Below are 18,140 nucleotides of genomic sequence, written 5' to 3'. Positions count from 1 at the left end.
TGAGTCCTGAATTGCAAACACAAGGCCATCCAAGGAAGGTTCTCCGCAATTGGCTCCAGGGTTTCGACTTGCCTCTGAATCCACAGGGATCTGTACTTTGTCTTAACGTTGGAATTGTTATTAACAGGATCGGATATTCTATGACACAGAATGTTACTCTCTTGCCCATCACACTATTGATTTTCAAAATGTGTTACGTTCACAGACCTGGTGAATATTAGCTGAATCCATCCGTCTTCCACGTGGCTACAGCATTGGGGTGGGGGTACTTGAGGGAGCATAGAGCAGAAGAGGCGGCTACATCTTGGCGCACACATGCACACAAGTCGCACACTATGGGTAGCCTGCGGAAGAATGTCCAGGTGTCGGGGTAGAGCATGCATACTCCACACGCACCACTAGGGGGAGCAGTGCTACGAGGCACTAAATCCACTCAGGGTAAACACTGCATTTTCTGCAGTTCCCATCTGATATTTGAAACAGCCTCATTGTAACGCAGAATAAAGACCAGTTTGTATTTAACCTTCCCTGTCCTACGCACGTTGCTGCATTACCATTTGTGATCCTTACACAAATTAAGTCCCTCATCTAGAGGATTTGTTTCTATTTGTTCAATAAACAGGAGGACTGTGGTAGTAACAAGGCTTGTATGCAGTGAGCTGTCTTAGCTAACATCCTGCTTCCACCAGGAAGACCATGTGACTTGCATGTCAGCTGAAGAGCACTTGGGAATCCCTGCATCACATGACTCATTCAACTTCATGCACCTAAAAACAAATACATCACTATGGATCACCTCTGCAATCATGTAATGCTTATAAAATGTTTTGTTCAAACTGGCAGTGTGTTTGATTCCCATGCAACATAATTCTCACCATTACACTGCCTTTAGGTAAAGAAACATGGTAAACATTTATCTGTATTAACTGCAAAATGTTTCACCACCACCATTTCAAGTTCCTCTATATTTCTGGTTTAATAGTACCACCATTAACCAGTTTTAAATAGGATTATTCCTCTAAACGAATATCCGTGAGTTTAGTTTATTATTTCACTACCTCTATCCATTTTCCAGTTGTTCGGGGTCTCATGGGTTCAACGCAGGGCACATTCACGCCTACAGTGACACAGAGGACCGCACAAGATATCCCCTCCCAAAACATGCACACTAGAGGTGTGAGATAAGTGTTACCACCGAGCAGGGCTCGTAGTTCAGCTCACAACAAGCAATACAGAACTATAGACTAACATTAAGATATGATAATCAAATTAAAATTACGTTGGAAAATACAGCGTCCGTTTGGAACAATATTTCAGTGCATGTGAACGACTTGTCACAAGTTGCGTTCTTAAAACTCCTCATCTTAACAAAACGATTTTCATCAAAGTAATCTCTGTTTCACATCAGCACCTCAAAGTGCGCAGTCTGCGCATTTTTCCAGGTCGTTGTGGGGAGTCGGCAGCTTAAAGGTGTTTATCTGTGTTTAACCTAGAAGAGCGAACTCCTTAACCTACTTTCATGCCGGCATTCGGCACACTAGAGACGATTGGTGATTCGAGCTGTGATATGGGATATGTAGTCATTTGGGACCCTCTGAAATATTGACAATAATGCGTTTAGAACACCATATCCCATAATGCAATAGAAGGCGAGGTCAACGCGGGGTGTTTCTGAATTTTGTCGGAAATTTCGAAGAGTGACAGAAGTAGCCAGCAAGCCTGGGGTGGGTGTTGTTTTGCTTTATGTTACTGCTTAGCCTACACCAGGAAGACTTTATACATACTCTACACGTCGCTCGTTAGCAACGCGCGATCAAGGCAGCTGCTGGATGTGGCCGTTGTCATAGTTTGCGGTTGCGTGTCGTGCTGCAGTTGGCTAGCCGGTGGGCACACCTCGCAGGTCCCGGCGCGATAGCAGGGGTGCGCCGATTAGCTCCGCGATTGCGTGCAATATTCAGCTGCCAGTGTTGCAATTCACTCTCGGCAGGTTAGGCAGCCAGTTGACATTGTGAATATAATGACGATGTTGTGAAATGTAGGCATATTCCTTTATTCGGATTAGGGCCAACCGGGCAGTTCTTTAACACAAACATTATCTGAAGATAATTGGCCCGCTTGACAATCTTATACCATGTGACGCCATATATTATGCATCTTTGTACATTAGCTGAGTGAAATCAAATTAACACCTATTTAATTTTATTTTCCGTATAATATAGCCTCTGTGTATTAAATCCTGTTGCATTTCGCTTATGAATTTTGTTTACTGAAGTGTGCGTTTGTTCAAACATGTATTAATGACTGAAATAATTCATTTGTCTCGACACTATCAGCATTGGATGAAATGCATGTGCTGGGGTTGGTCAGAGTATATGCTGATGTGTTTGTCAACCTGATGTTTATTTAAAACAAGGTAATCTTGTAGGCCTGTAGGGTAACAATCCAAGCAGGTAGATTTTAGTCAGCTAATTAATAAAGTGGCTCAGGACCCACTAATTCCTCTGCAATGTTGTTCCCTGGTTGAGTATAACTGCTCCTGGCTGGATGATGTCAGATGCTTGCTTGCTGATTTCTGCCATGTGCCGCTGTGGCTCTCAGCAGGTCCGTGAGCCTTAGATACCTGGCGCCATGTCACTGAGTGTGGTGAACACCAACCTGTCCTCCCTGAAGTCCTGTCAGACGGACGTTGCCACGGCGATGGATGTGGTGACCGATGCCGCCATGGATCTCGCGGAAACCGAAGGTGCTGCAGCCGCGCGACACTTTCATTTTGCGCACGTGCATCTTATTAGAGGTCCCTATGGATCCTGTGCTGTGCGGAGTAGTCGTGGGGCACTGTGGGAAGGTGCAGCGGGCCGTATGTCACATACGTACGGCGTGGAGAGTGCGTCAGGCTCCTCCAGAGTGTGTTTACTTACTGCGCAGGCAGTGCATCTGCATGGAGCGCAAAGTGTCGCTTCACAGCAGCAGCTGTCGCGCGCTTCTCGGTGCTGCCTGCGCTTACCGGCTGTGCCGCTGCCTTGCAGGGAGCGAGCGGGACATCCAGGCGCTGGAGAAGCTGCTGTTGGACTGTGCCCGGCTGGATGAAGACCTCACGCGCTTCTCCGAGGCCGTGGAGCATGTCACGGCACAGGTGGCTGAACCGCGCTGCGTGGCACGCGTTGGCAGGCAGGCGAACACGTTTGGCGTGTGACCGTACCCACTGCACCCTGCCGACACACCGACGCCATACTCTATTGGTGACTAAAGTCAAAAACTCTTGAATTGAGAAACATAAAGTTAGAGGAATTCCGGAACAAAGAATTGTGCGGGTGACTGGGATCGCGGAACGCGCACACACACCTGCATACGTTGGCTTTGACGTGTTTCCCATGCCGTGTGGGGCCTGACTGGTCCGTGGTGACTCATTCACATTTCTGTGCCCGCCCCCCCTCCCCCCTTGAGTTACTGAGAGATTCTCCTTCTGTGACTCATGAGCAGGCCCTACCTGTCTGTTTGATTTCCCACAATTCTCTGAAAATCAGAGTGTCAGTGTGATGACTGAAATTCCCCCCCACCCCCCCCCCCGGCCTTACAACGGCACTGAGGACAATGCTGAACGAGCCACATTCTTAGCCTGACTAAAACTCAGGCACTGCTGATACGCTGATCGCTAGAAGAAAAAAGAAAGTAGATTGACATTAACACGACTGAGTCAGAGGCTCGGAGGCACATATTTACAGAGTGCCTGTTAAAAATATATCGCCCAGTGTTCACACAGAGCAGAGTTATTACTAATTTAAGCAGAGTTACAGGAGGTCAGGGAGGGAGGAGCTGATGTTTCATACTGACACTGATGTAGGAGTTCATACATTTTTTTTTTTTTGTTTTTTAATTGTGGTCACATTTTGAGGGTAGCGCCGTCCCCCCCCCCCTAGGCTCGACGACAGCCCCCCGAGGCGATGCGGGACCTGAAAGACGCAGTGAAGCGGCGATTCGCCGAGCTGACAGACGCCCTCTCTGATGCTGACCTCCAGAGACACGCCAAGGTGGCGGCCTTCAGGGAGAGCCTGAGGAGCTTCAGCTCGCAGAGTAAGGTCCTCCCTCCCACCGCTGCACACGCGTGCCATCCCATGCGGTCCAGCTCCCTCTCCCGGGGTTTCGGATGACGCATCGCACCCTCGCTCTGGCTGACTCAGAACCATGCGGTCCCTCTCGTGCCACACCAAAGGTTCTTTTACATTGCCCCCCCCTCCCCCCCCCCCACCACCACCAGCTTCTGCCCTTGAGACAGCTCCTACCTTCACTGCGTTAGAAATCGGCTTTGCGCCTTCTGTGGGACGTGTGAAGATCAGCGAAAAAGCATATGCGATGTTAAATTGGGCGACCTCTATGAAACCTCGTACTTTGACAGCCCTGAAAAGCAGGGATTTAAAAGAAAAACAGCATTTAAGCTGCGTGTGTGTGTGTGTGTGTCATCTTATTGCATCATACGGGGGTCTGTGTTTTCTCCGTAAATAACACGGGTAGTCCTTTGAAAATTCTGAGACCGGTTATTTTATTTATCCTTTATTTTACCAGGAAGGTTCCATTGAGATACAATATCTCTTCTTCCAGGAAGTCCTGGCCAAAATACCAGCAAATAGGAAAAATAAGACAAATGTTTCATATACAGACACACAGAGATAATTAAAATGAACACAAACTAAAACACATACAAATACTCAATCTCCAAAAATACATAGAATAAAGTTAATTTATATGGAACAATGACACTGTTCTTTAAGCTCAGAGTTTAAGAGTTACGTACCAGTCCGATCTGGAACGACCCCCCTGGACAGGAAGGGTGTTACCGCTGTGCCGTAGCAGTGGCTGTCTGGGGCCTCACCCGCCTCCTGCCGGCCGGCAAGCTGAGATCCTAGATGACTGCTTCTGTCTGTCACGCGTTTTGCTCTGTACGCAGAGTCCCTGTTAGTGCCATTGCAGCGGTGGTCGGCCGCTATTTTTAATTTTGACTCAGTTTAGCGTCTGGCTGCTCCCAGAGCACAGAGCTGAATCAGTGTATTTATTGTTAATGTATTTGTCCATTACATGCACATATAAATAATGTCTTATTTTCTCCTTTCTTATGGCTGCCTTACGTTCCCACAAAAAGATATGAAGGTGCCCATGTGACTGGGGTTGAGGGAGGGAGTTTGGGAAATTCAGAGAGATATTGTCTCTCCGCAGGATTTAACACATCCTAATGTGACATGAATTGCTCCCGTTCCGAAGTGCTAAGGAGGTGAGTGACTTGCGCATTAGCAAAAATGTCACATGAAACCTGATTAGGGATTACGTCATAGCGAGGCACCTTTTTATCTTTAGTTGTAATGCACCATCTTGCCACTAGGAGGCTGCCGGAGACGGACGAGCTGCTCCGGTTTGCGAGCCACTCCACAGGCGACCGTGAGACCGGCGTGAACCGGCGCGCTTGACCTCTGTGCTTTGTTCTTTGATTCCTGACTACCCAACTCAGGCATTTCGATGGCTTTGCCCTCAGGTGAAATGGCTCTCTGATCCTGATAAATCGCCCTTTAATTTCCTCCTGGCTGAAAATCAGCACATTCGAACACAGGTGACCTTTCGCTGACTGGTTACGGTTTTTGGTTTTTAAAATGCAATGCATTGATGTTTGTATTGTCCATTTTCCATAAATATCCTTTCACAAGTTGTTGATGTCATAGTGTGGCGATACAACAGGATCAGTGCAGGTTTGCATTAGACCAAAAATGCCTGGGGGAAGCATATGCCCCCCCACCCCCCGACACGCTGGAGTACAGATTGTTATATGGGCCTTTCACCGTGCAAAATAACGTTGCACTTCCCCGTGTTGGTTAGTGTGGCTATTGTGGCCTCCGGGTCGTTTGTGTGAATGTCCATGGAAACGGCTGCCCCCCCCCCCTTACCCCCCCTGCTTTCTCTTTCTCTCTCCCTCCCTGCCAGCTCTTTAAAACGGGCTGGGATGGCTCTGAGTCACAGGGTGAGTCATTAACGGTGCAAGCCGGTCGGGTTGGGGGGGGGGGGGTTGTTGCAGGCCTCGCTGCTGCACTAGTTGCGTTCCAGGAACTGGAAAGGGGGTTTTCATGTCACGTTATGATATGACACCCCCCCCCCCCCCGCGCGGTGTTACGTAAGCAATAAATATGTAATCAAGTTATCGACGCTCCTTCTACTTCTCAATTGGGGGGCTTTTTATTATTTTAGACTTTCAGGCCTAAGCTGGATACAGGTCACTGCATGCAGGGGACGCACCTGTGGACAGTGACCGTGTGTAAATGTACTCGTGTGTTCGTGTGCCTAACCTGTGCGAGGGGTTTTCACGAGAATCACGACCGAAGTTTGGAAGGTGCAGTTATTCCACGTGCAGTTTGGATGGGATTCGTTTTTTTGTGGGGGGGGGGGGCTGGCAAGAAGCCAATGAATTTTCAGAGTACAAAAAACACTATATTCATGGGAGGAAGATATTTCTTCTACGTCAACGAGTTATTCCGCGCTGCCGCATACGGTGCTCAGCCTGTCCTGCCCCCCGGCCCCATGGGAAATCTGGCTGTGTGCTCAATCCACAAAGCCACAGACTCGTGGAACCACAAACGGGGTGAAACGGCCTGCCAATCAGAGGACGGGACACAGCCGCATGTCCAGCGGTGTGAAGAGCAGGGGGGCCGCCGGCACGCCGTGGGGGGAGTTGGCCGCCAGGCCGACCCCACACGTTTTTTTTTTTTTTTCCCCTCTCCCTTCTTTTTGCGCGTGAGGCTCATAAAACCGCTCGCCGACGTCAGGCGCCCTGGAAAGACCCACTAATTACGGCAGAGCGGAGAATTCGGGCCGGGAAGGGGGCTCCCTGAGAACGGGATATTAATTGGGAAAATCCCACGTGGCTCAAAATAAAAATAACTCTTTGGCCCACCCATCATGCACACAGCAGGAGCGGCTGTTTCACCTCCTTGCTCCTCGCTCCTCTGCGCCTCCTGCGTGAAGTGGCCGTGGCCTGTACGGAGGGCGGCTGGCTTCTGTTAGCGTTCGGCAGACTTTGCGTAGAAAACTCCAGACCGCGGCATGGCGTAAATCTCCCCCAGAAGCCCCGTCTGTTGCCTGTTATTAACAGATGACGGTATAAATTGGGTGGGGCTTTGCCCGGCTAACAGCGAACCGAGGCTCGTAACCAAAGCCTTTGAAGATCAGGAAGAGTGCCGCTTTGCGTGACTCGACGGGTGGTGTTGCAAGTCTAAATAAACATTTCGGTGGCTGTTCTCCCCCCCCCCCCCCCCCCCACCCCATGCTGATGGTATCGACGCGGGTCAGGTGTGGAATGGGGAGCTGCCTGCTTACTGCTAAGCTGGTGGGCAAGTGACAGAGGGCTGGTTCAGAGCCCTGGGGTTTTAGGACCCAGGGGACGTTCGTTACTAGCCATCCGACTTTTTGTTTATTTTTTTTTACTTGTTTTTGGGTAGCCGGCTGTATCCCTGTATCACCACATTGTTTTTAGTCCCCACTGCAGTTGGAGTTTTGGGCTTTGCGTAATGCACCCTTCCGGGCCAGATGACCGTGTAGCACAGCAACAGCCCGGCCGCCTGACAGAACTCCCGCACTCCTGCATGTCTCGTGTTTGTCAATAGAAGATGCTCTGAGATTTAGTCGTCTGTGGGGGCCTCTCCGCCATGTTTTTTTCCCTGTTTACAGAGTAGCATGTGATGGCTAAGAGGTGGAGGGGGGGGGTTGAGCTTTCAAACTGTATTTGGGGTGAAGGATTCGCCAGGATGGACAGGAATGGAGATGACGCCTTGTGTAATCCTTCAGCATTTTGCTGTTGTTTCATTTTCTCTGGGGGCAGCTCACTGTGTGATAGCCCCCCCCCCCCCCCCACTCGCTGCGCCATGTCTGCCGCCTCGCTGAGGGCTCGCTGCAGGAAGGACACGCCAGAGCTTGTTTTGGAAAAACAGGGAAGCGGTTTCCATGGTGACCACTACTTGATCTCATAATAATTAGCTGAGGGCACTGATTGCACAATCCCTCTCTGTGCCTCTGTTGTTGGTTCATTAAACAAAATGTGCTACTGTTTAAAGTTTCACAATACCTGTCCAAAGATGGCCCTCCAGTCAGAGTCTGCCTCCGTCAGGGACCCCTCTCCACTCCTGTCAGCGTCGTCAGTCTCCACCAAACACACACGCACACTTGAATTTTTTCGCGTTTACAGATGAGTCATCGGCGCAAGATTCCTGCCGCCTGCCCGGATGCCGGCTTTGTCTGCCTATGAATGTCAGACTCGGCCTGTGGAAAAGGTCGAGGGGCAGGTGTGGATTTTGTGGAATGCGTCTCTGCGTCTGCATGTGGCTCACGGGCCACGCAGGAAATTGCCAATGCAGAGCTGCAGGGCTGATATCCAGTACAGGTGATCAGTGATGTTTCTATAGATCTGTCTGTCTTTCCAATCATCCATCCATCCATCCGTCCATTTATCCATATGAATTATACTACCTCTGATCAGGCCCAGAACAGTACCTCTGTATCTTGGACCTGTGTGCATTGCTCTCTGTCAGCCTGAGCAAACAGCTGCATGCAGTTTTTGAGTTTCTGCTAGCTGGTCCGAAATCGCTTACACGCAGCGGAGACCAGCTTAACCCCCCCCCCCCCAGGCGGTTCCGTAGTTTGCCGTTGTTAGGGTATAAGATGCAGCTTTACTGCAGCAGAGGCCGCAGGAAGATGCATCAGTCGCACCTCATGATTCGCTTCATGCTGATTGGACACTGATATAAATACTATAATTCAGTGCAGCGTGATTAAAACCTTGTAATCTGATGCTATGTGATTCAATATAGTGTGATTTATGCACTTTGGTTTCATACAGTGTGATTTATAAGTGTGATGCGATGCTTTGGACAGCATTAAAACGAAACAACATTAAATAATGAGCCTGATCTCCAAGTTGTATGTGTAGGGCCACATTCTGACGTGGCAAAGAGTTTGGCGGTTCCTGCATTTGGTTATGCTGCTCTGTCTGCGGGCCGCTCCACCTGCGGGCCGCTCCGCCTGCGGGCCGCTCCGTCTGCTGGCCTCTCCGTCTGCGGGCTGCTCCGTCTGCGGGCCTCTCTGCCTGCGGGCCGCTCCGTCTGCGGACCCTCGCTGCTCCTGTACAGCGACTAGCCGCGAGAATGATAGCATGTCTGACTGAGCTCTGACTAAGTCGCCCCTAGATCGAAGATTCTAAGAAAGTCTGGTGTTTGATATTATTAATGGGCATGTTCTGAGAAGGGCAGGGGGGGGGGGATGGGTTGGACGTGGCTATTGGTAAAACCATCTGAGCTCATCGCACAGGTTTTCCACTGCATCTCTGTCCCAATATTTACTGCGAACAGTTTGAACAGCGTGGCAGTTGTGCAACCTGCCTGCTCGCCGACTGCAAACAGCCGACTTCTGCGAAGGCGGGGGGGGGGGGGGGGGCACTGCACAGCGCCCGTCCACTTGTTGTACTTTTTTATTTTTTTCCCCCTACCCTCCGGGTGTTATTGTAGTTTAGCTGTTTCTGTGTTACCCACAGCTATTCTAGACTCCCCCCCACTCCACATCATCATTGCACAATCTTCAAAAACAAACCCTAGTATCTGACCCCGCAGTCCAGCATGCGGTTCCACCAGTTGATCAGTCTGGAAGAATCCCCCCCCCCCCCGTTCTCTTGCTCCGAGGCATGCCGTGTGTCACTCTGCCATCGCCATACCACACTCACAGACATGACACGATTGTGCAATGACGCGGGCGATAGGCCGGCATCCATACCCCCTCAGAGGAGAGCGCCGGTGGAGTCCGTCCCCTAAGCCTCGCCCTTTTTGTCATCCGTGCGTAATCAGCGCTGACTTTGACATTCCCGAAGGTCGATGTTTGAAAAACAAAATGGGTGACGCCACCTCGTTAAATTCATAAGCCGTGTTTCACCGCGCTCTCCCGCATGCCGCAGCTTGTAGTAAGAGTGGCCCCCGCGTGTGTTTTTATTCGATTCTACTTCTGAGTATGTGCGTGGCGCCGCGGTAACCTGGTCGAACCGGCCGCTCTCACACCATGCCCTAAAACGCTGAATTTGGTTATGATTTCAACCTTGCGCTGACTGTGGCATTAGTCATCTGTTGTTATCGCATGTATACATGAAAGGGAGCGAGAGATTCATCATCGGTGGCTAAAGCACACGGTCGCCAGCGGGTCACCAGCGGGTCACCAGGCCGCGCCAGGCTGACACAATCTCTCGCTGCTCTGCCTTTCCGTGCTTTGCAGTCAGCGAGACCTGCGTGCTTTTAGCTAAGCCATGCTGTAATCCTGCAAGAACAAAAAAAAAGAGTATTGAAATATGTGTCTGATGTTACTTCCTGTTTCCTCTTTATTGTAATAGTGATTTTGTCCTCGTAAGCCCACAATTACCTTCCAGACTCTCACTGATGGAATGGACTAATTTTGGGGGGGTTGATTTATTATCCTGCATGTTGATATCTGTGCTCCTCTTTGCCCCACCCATACCCCCCCCCCCCCACAAATGCCTTAATTGTTTACCTATGGGGGTGTATCTTTACAAGGTTGTTTTATACTTAGAAACTGTATACTGAAATTGGTCCCCGATATACACAGTGCATCTCTCAGCCAGTGTCATAATCGCCTTTTGGAATGACGCGTTGGGTGGGGGAGCGGTGATCAGCCTCCCAGAAATGCGACTGACCGTCATGCATGCTTTCGCCTTCCTGCATGGGACTGCATGCATGGCGACCTGCGGCATGATGCCGGATGTTCCCAAGCGAGATCCCCGCTCCGGTTCTCGCATCTCCAGAGGTCCTTGGAGATGAGGCTGACCTTCCCAAACAAACAGAGAGAGAGCAGATTAATAAAAGATAAAATGCCCCAGTGGTGGCAGGCAGGGTAGAGAGATGGAGATCAGCGGGCATGAAGGTTAGAGCGAGCGGCAGGTGGTGGAGCGGGTGGGGCCGCCTAGCAACACGCATGCCGGCGTCAGGCGGTGCTTAGCAACGGATTGGCGGCGCGAGGCCGCTAACAGGAAACTGCAGGATGTTGCTTTCGGGGAACAAGGGGAGTGGCCTGGTTGATGGTGTTTGCTTGTGCAACGCAGTGATTGTTTGCTGCACAGCCGTCTGCTGCCACGACCCCCCTGCAGGAGAAACTGTCGGGTTGGGGGGGTCGTTCTAAGTTTCCTGCAGGATAGTATCAGTTCCCCCTGCCTTAGGGGTGACGGGGGTGCTGCAGTGAGCCCCCCCAAACACGCGCCTGCGATGCATGCTTTCACATGCAGGGGGGTGAAAGCGTGCATTTGATGTTCAGCCGCATTTCTGGGTCCGTCTGAACACTGTTACCCTACTGCCACCAACCCCCCCCCCCCCCACCATGTAAAAAGAAAAAAAAAAAGGGCCCAGTTATGAAATGTTCTGTTTTCAGACTCTGCAAATCTGTGGCAGAATTTTTTTGCATTTTTTTTTTTTAAGCGCAAGACCACACAGCAGATGAGTCAACATGCACACGCCTACTTTCCTTTTCTTCCAGGTCGAAACAAGCTGTGCTCCATTCATGCATTTTTTTTTTTTGTCATCGCCGATGAGTAATCCCGCCTGAAAGCGCCAGCCGGTGCCCGTTTCGGCTGAGCACCATTGCCTGCCTCCTCGGACCGGCAGCCTCGTCGACATCGGTCATCTGTGGGTCCTTCATTCCCTCTGGAGTCGTTCGAGAAGTTCCCCCTCATTTGCATGGGTGTCAAGCGCCACCCCTGGGGCTCCTCTCTCTCACTCGCCGAAAGCAAATGGGGAGGATATGTGACTCGGTGGGTTGTGGGTGCCTATGACCGGAAGGTCGCTGGTTCGAGTCCCAGGGTTGGTAGTGTGTTTTCATCATTGGGCCCTTGAGCAAGGCCCTTAACCCCAATTTCTCCATGGACTGGGTGACCCTGTTGTTCCAGAAATGTGCATCATTTTGGATAAAGTTGTCGGCTCAGTAAGTAAAAATGTAAATAGCTGTTACGTGTCTGCTGAGCGCACTTGATGTACCTGGTATTTCCGATACCTGTCCTGCGGTATGAGGTGGATAATGGAATTTTTCCCCCTCACTGTCCTGCTGAGATTCATACGAGGTTTCATGTGATACGAGGAATTCCGAAAAAGCGTCGCACAGCGAATTCTCTGGTTTCATCCAGGCTCGCCGTGTGATGCAGAAAGGCCTGGATTGTGTGCCGGCGCTACGTTTGATCCTAACCCGCGAAGCCGCCTATTCATTTTGGGAAAATTGAAAATATAATAGGGGGAAACTCCCAGCATCTTTAACGGCCGGGTTTTCCTGCCTCGACACGCGGGGGGGAAAAAATCCTGCATCCGGGGGGGGGGACAAGGGGCGTACAGGTTATCAGCACCATGTGGAAAAAAAGGAGTGTTCCAGAAGAGCAGATAAGGCGTCTGTGCTGAGCTCGGGACGGAAAAGCCGGCCAGAGAGGGACGTGTCGTGAGCCCTGTGGGGGCTGTGTCATGGGGATCACTAGAGGCATCAGGCGGGGGCTGTGTCATGGGGATCACTAGAGGCATCAGGTGGGGGCTGGACCCAGCAAACAGCAGATCTCTCATGCCGCAAAGACCCCCGATTCTCCGCCCACGGACAGTGCACTTTCTGTCCTGCTGGTGAACCGCACCGACTCCTGCCGTTCTCCCTAAGAAGCACGGGATCCTTCGCTCTCATGGCAAAAGGATTCTATTATATGCTCACATCGCGGGGGGTGGGGTAGCCTTGAGTCACTGCAGATCCGACCGCATCCGGTCTGTCGGTGGTCTTTCTCTTAGACGCAGTCTCTAGATCGCACCCCTGACCCGGACACGCTCCGGTCACCGAATCCATTTTGCCGCCCCCCCCCCCCCCTTCTCGACAGCACAGCTCCTGAACACAGAAGGGGATCGTTTGCCTTTTACGACTCTGCACTGTAAAAAAAAAAAAAAAAAACAGCAGGCATCTGGTTTGCATTACAGCTCGTATGTGAGGTGGGAACAATGCAGACGAATCGTGCTTCTGCAGCTTATGACTTTATTTAATTATTTATTTTTTTTGTATATCCGACTATAATGAGTCACTGAGGTCCCAAGAACAGTCTGTGTCTGTTACAGTTCTAGTCCGCTTTCCTCGAGGATCATCATGTCCTAAGTGATATACAAGCAGACGGATAATACGACAGGTTGCCCTTTCCAAGGTGGTGCCCCCCCCCCCCCCCGATTTCCAGAGCTCTGATGCTCCCTCCCCTTCCCTGTGTTGCAGCCAATCCCTCAGCCAGCCAGAGCACGGAGGGAGATCTGGATGATGACATCGCGGTCATGCAGAGCCAGATTAACTTCTCCTGTCCCATCACCCAGGTAAGCCGCCCCCCCCCCACCCAGCGTGCAGGTGCGGGGGCCCTGTGTGGCACACCACCGCACCCGTGCAATTTTAATCGATCGTTCCCCCCGCCCCCCCTCCCGAATCCAACACAGCTGGAAATGGTCAATCCAGTGAAGAACATCAAATGCCACCACCACTATGAGCAGGAGGCGGCGGTGGCTGCCATCCAGCGCAGGGAGAAGCAGAAGAAGAAGTTCCGGTAAGTGGCCCGGTCCCTGGCAGGACCAAAGCGCCTCCGCCGCTCTCCTGATGTCCTGGGGCACGGAGCTGGATCATTTCATTTTATGGAGGGGCAATTAAGCGGATTAACGCGGCTGGGAGATAAGCCGCTACCTCGCAGCCTGCCCCATAACGCACACAGCAGCTCCTTCCGCGTCCACCTCACTCCACAGGCGAGGCTCAGCTGCACCTCCTTCGCTCAGCTGCACCTCCTTCGCTCAGCAGTTATTAATAAACTGGGAATCCTATATTTCACCTCGGCCGCGCCCCCTGGAGGCTCGTCGGCGTCACGACGCGCCCGGCTCTCTCTGCGCCCCCCCCCCCTCAGGTGCCAATGTGACCACCCGGTGTGCCGGCAAGGCGCGAGCATGGACCCAGCGGGACACGTCGCACGCGAACGCCGGCCCCCTCACGCCGTTCGTGCTTCTCGTTATTAATCGCGGCCTCCCACGCAACACAGCTCAGGAAGTACAATTACAATTACAATTACAATTACAACTACAACTGCACTTACAACTACGATTCTCTTATCAGAAACACTACTGGCCATTCAGTGTATTGATCTTCAGGTCTTCAGGTCTTTTTTTCCGTTTCCTGCCTCCGTATATTAGCTGTGTCCCCCTCGTTTATGAAAATTTACTTCATTGATGCATAATCCCCTATAAGGCCACGTAAATTGCTCACTCTTAATGCCCAACACAATTGCACACAGGATTACAGGTGTATTTAACTCAAGTGCGGTAATTTCAACCCAACCCGCCATGAACAATCTGCCACAGAGGTCATTGAACCTTCTGTACTTTGAGACTGGATTTTAAAAAAATGGCTTCTGTAAAAAACAAACTTTTTTTTTTTTTTTAAGAACTTGTTCCGGGTTTTTGACGTCAGCGTCCACCGTGGGGGAGGTATGAAGCGAGCCGCCATCCTACCGTTATTCTGAGTGCTTCATTTGGCTGGTTCCTGTGAAATGTGCTGCCTGGAAGCGGGCATCCTCAGGCAAACATGTGGCCCTTTAAAGATCCTGGTCGCTGTTCTGTCTCACAAAAAGGAAAGCGGGGGGGGGGGAGAGCCCTTGTGGTAACCACAGCAGGTTTGAAGCTTTGTGTTTAATCTCTGGAGGAGAAGCGCTCCTGATCGTCATCAGGGAAGGTGTTTGGGCGGGGGGGAAGGTGTTTGGGCGGGGGGGGAAGGTGTTTGGGCGTGGGGGAAGCCGTCGCGGTGGTTTTGGGATGTTCTCCGCCTTTATGGAGCGAGAGCGATGTTGGTTGACCTCCAAGGGAGAAAGTGAGGTTGGAGAAAGCCAGAGTAGGCCGTCGTGTGGGAGTGTGGCTTGTTTGCATCTGCCTACGCGGGGAATGACTATGAATAGAGTGCCCGTCTCTGTCATTCCGTCCGCCCTGCCTGTCGGCGTTGCTGCCACTGACTGGGTGCTGTTGCCACGGGGAGCACTGTGTTTGACCCACATCCTTTTCACGGGTTGCTTGAATGTCGCCACCAGGTTCAGCCGACCTGCGTTTCACCCGAGACCGGAGTCGGTGTACCTGGTGAGGACCGGCCAATCGAGGGCTGGCGCCTGGGCTCACATGACATGGTGTTGATGGGAAAGCAGAGCGTGTGTGTGTGTGTGTGCGTGTGCCTACAGCAGACTAGCTAACTGGAAATGTGTCCTGAAGCTGCTCATGCGGTGTAGGGTCACACAGCCAGATACCAGAAAATACTGCGTGCTTGTGGGAAGAGCCGGAATACCTGGGAAAACCATGTATATAAATGAGAAACGCGCAAATTGCGCATGCAGCGGGTTGTCCCTGATTACATACAGTATTATCGAATCCCTCTGGAGATGTGTAGCGTCATGCATGTAGCAATTGAACCGTGCCGGCTTCCTCTTTCCACTTAAGCGACAGTGTTGACAGATAGCCTCTGTGTATCCAAAATACCTGACCTTGTTTACGTGCCGACGGGGAAGAAAAGCAGGCGGCTACAAGTGAAATTAACGAAAAGACCCGGAAGTGAAAAGCCACAAACATGCACTCATTGTTTACTCGGTGGGTGTCGGATGTCTGTCTTTTCCATTGTTGCTGTTGCGAAATGGCAGATAACCAAGGCTCATAATCGACCTGTTTTTTTTGCGTTTTTTGTTGTTTGTTACGTTGATCAAGATCAGCTTCAGAGGTGAATGCCACGCATTTCCAGGCCACCTGTAAGAGACCAATTTCTCTGAGATGGATATACACCGTTCCACCTCAAGGGTGAAGTGGCATCTGTCGTGGCGTGAAGGGTTTCAGTGTGGAGTGCGGGCTGCTAGTGACCTTTGGCCTCTGCCCCCCCCCTGGCAGCTGCCCCTATGTTGGCTGTGACAACACAGACATGAAGCAGTCGGACCTGGTGCCAGATGCCACCCTGAGGAGAATGATCCAGAAGAAGCAAGGTGCAAGGACATAAAATGCCTTTGAGGTGTCCCGCTGTACAGTGGTGACTTTTTTGTATGAATTGTAATCTTTTTTATAATAAAAATGGAACTCAGCTCTGAAGTTGCTTATAAACTGTGTTTTATTCGCAATCCTGTTCAGCTTCCTTCCCTGTTTGCCTCCCCATGGAGGATCCAAAGTGAATATCAGTAAATGTGTATCGCTACTCTTAACTTCCCCTTTTTCACTCTCTACCTGAGAACTCATGCCTCTGTTAAAGCAGACTGAAATTACAGGGACCCTGTAGTGGATCAATTGCAGGACGCAAAGTGAGCTTCTGGTTGACTGAGAGGAGGACAGAATGTAATAAGCAAAGAATAATCACCCCTTATTTTGGTGCGCTGCCAAAACCGATCGAACGGTTCATGTTAAAGAGGCGGTCTATCTATTCTGTTTACTGTTTCTCAGTAACTGACTCATTCACAACAAATCCCTTCAGGAACATTGTGGGGTGGGGGGGGGGGGGAGCTCAGTGCTGGATCGCCACGTTTAGAAGGTTCCTGATGAGGACAGATTCACGGCACGGCAAAATAGACACGCGAGCTCCTCTCCACGGCTCTGATATGCGAGTGGCCCAAACAAACGGGAGTCACGATTTCCCATGGCAACGGACGATTAAGAGACCTCTTTCTATTCACTCTCTTTTTCTCTCCTCGAAATGGACAAACCCGTTCTATGCCTTTTTCCCCCATCGTGACAGCCACCCATCGCGGCAGATGAGTCAACGTAGACGAAGACAAAGGCCTGTGGAATCCTCGGCCTCTTAAAATAGCCCCTAATTGAGGGGGGAGTTGCTCGTCTTTTATACTGCCATTATTTGTCTATTTGTTTAAGTGCTAAACGCGTTTGGTTCCTGACCGCCAGATGGATGTTTACATTTTCTGGGAAGGCCGCATCACGCCGGTCTATCCTTTCTAAAATTACATGGCTTGCAGGGTTGAAAGGATCTTCCCCCTGCCGGCGGCCGCCAGACGCGCTCCATGTCCAAAAGGTGCGCTGTTCCAAATCCGATGTCATTGTCATTTTCCATCTATCCCCTTCCTGCCTTTCAGTCACGCGTCATGGCCGCCTGTAACCCCATGTACGTTAAATCTGCCAGAAGCGGGTGTGTAGCACAACGTCAAGCCCCCCCCACGCCATTACACAGACACAGGCTAGTTTTTCATGGGAGTGCTTGAACACTTGTTTACTTTTAATTACATCCTTGAGTTTAGTTTGCATTCCTAAAATAGCTCCCCGCTTTCTCTCTGTGTCATTCCTGCTAATTGAAGCATAGCTCGTATTTCGGAATGTGCCGGAACAATCCAACAGCAAGAAATACCAGGTGGTATTTTCAAAGGGAGGCTGCAAACATGCAAGGTTGGGTGGTCTATCATTATTCCAACACATGATTTACAATCCTGCAGTGTTAAAAGCATATAGACATCATTATCTAAATTTCCATATTCTTCTGATTGTGAGGTAATGCAGTCTTTCATTATTTCATTATGGTTTTCCGGCGCTGAACATAAATGTTGGCGTCTCCATCATTCCCAACTACTTACTATTGACTGCAAAAGTTGTCATGCATCTCAGACCAGCAAAAATCTGAACAGAAGGAGCTTCATCAGAGCTGTAAAGTAATATCTTCCCGTGTTTACAGACACACATTGTTTTATCTGTCCCATGATTTTAGCATTAAACACCTCCCCCCCCCCCCCATGTCTAATCTTTTCAGTCTGTGGAATGAGCTCTGTCGAAGGCAGCCGAATCTCGCCGGATCGAGCCCCTTTCTGGGGAGGCTGTGCAGGGACGTCTCGTGTCTGCCACTCGCTCGCCATGCAGAAGGCCGGATTACGACCGTGTCTCACGACGGTGCCTGTCGTCTGCTTGAGGGATTGGAGGCGTTTTCGGATCAGTTTGTCATGTTCCTGCGTACAACATGTTCATGTTGACATGAGCTGCTTGCGGAACACACTCACATCCAGGATAATATGCAACCCCCCCCCCTGGCTTTCCACGTGTGTCGAAAGCCAGTGCGATCACTTTATTTGCATAGTC

At 50.7% G+C, this 18,140-nt stretch overlaps 1 protein-coding gene across 5 annotated transcripts; it reads left to right on the top strand.

The window, feature by feature from the left end:
- Nucleotides 1-1,618: 1,618 nt before the first annotated feature.
- nsmce2 (NSE2 (MMS21) homolog, SMC5-SMC6 complex SUMO ligase) lies at nt 1,619-16,163 on the top strand. 5 transcript variants are annotated; one of them, XM_023814737.2, is made up of 7 exons: nt 1,619-1,724; nt 2,602-2,743; nt 3,027-3,133; nt 3,918-4,071; nt 13,294-13,388; nt 13,506-13,612; nt 15,969-16,163. In XM_023814737.2, the coding sequence occupies exons 2-7, from the start codon at nt 2,629-2,631 to the stop codon at nt 16,072-16,074; spliced, it is 684 nt and encodes a 227-aa protein (XP_023670505.1). In that variant the 5' UTR covers nt 1,619-1,724; nt 2,602-2,628; the 3' UTR covers nt 16,075-16,163. The 5 variants fall into 5 exon arrangements, with proteins under 5 accessions (XP_023670505.1, XP_023670535.1, XP_023670531.1 ...); XM_023814767.2 differs by having other exon boundaries at nt 15,797-16,163; XM_023814763.2 differs by having other exon boundaries at nt 15,792-16,163.
- Nucleotides 16,164-18,140: the final 1,977 nt, after the last annotated feature.

This window comes from Paramormyrops kingsleyae, chromosome 9 (assembly GCF_048594095.1).
Source record: "Paramormyrops kingsleyae isolate MSU_618 chromosome 9, PKINGS_0.4, whole genome shotgun sequence".
In the NCBI taxonomy this organism is placed as follows: Eukaryota; Metazoa; Chordata; class Actinopteri; order Osteoglossiformes; family Mormyridae; genus Paramormyrops; species Paramormyrops kingsleyae.
This window is presented reverse-complemented; position numbering and strand designations above follow the sequence as displayed.

Bases quoted from the DNA above. Each gene is read 5' to 3' on its own strand.
- nsmce2 (XM_023814737.2), top strand. From the start codon at position 2,629: ATGTCACTGAGTGTGGTGAACACCAACCTGTCCTCCCTGAAGTCCTGT. The intron at 2,744-3,026 runs GTGCTGCAGCCG...GCTGCCTTGCAG, and splicing joins GGATCTCGCGGAAACCGAAG to GGAGCGAGCGGGACATCCAG. The intron at 4,072-13,293 runs GTAAGGTCCTCC...CCTGTGTTGCAG, and splicing joins GAGGAGCTTCAGCTCGCAGA to CCAATCCCTCAGCCAGCCAG.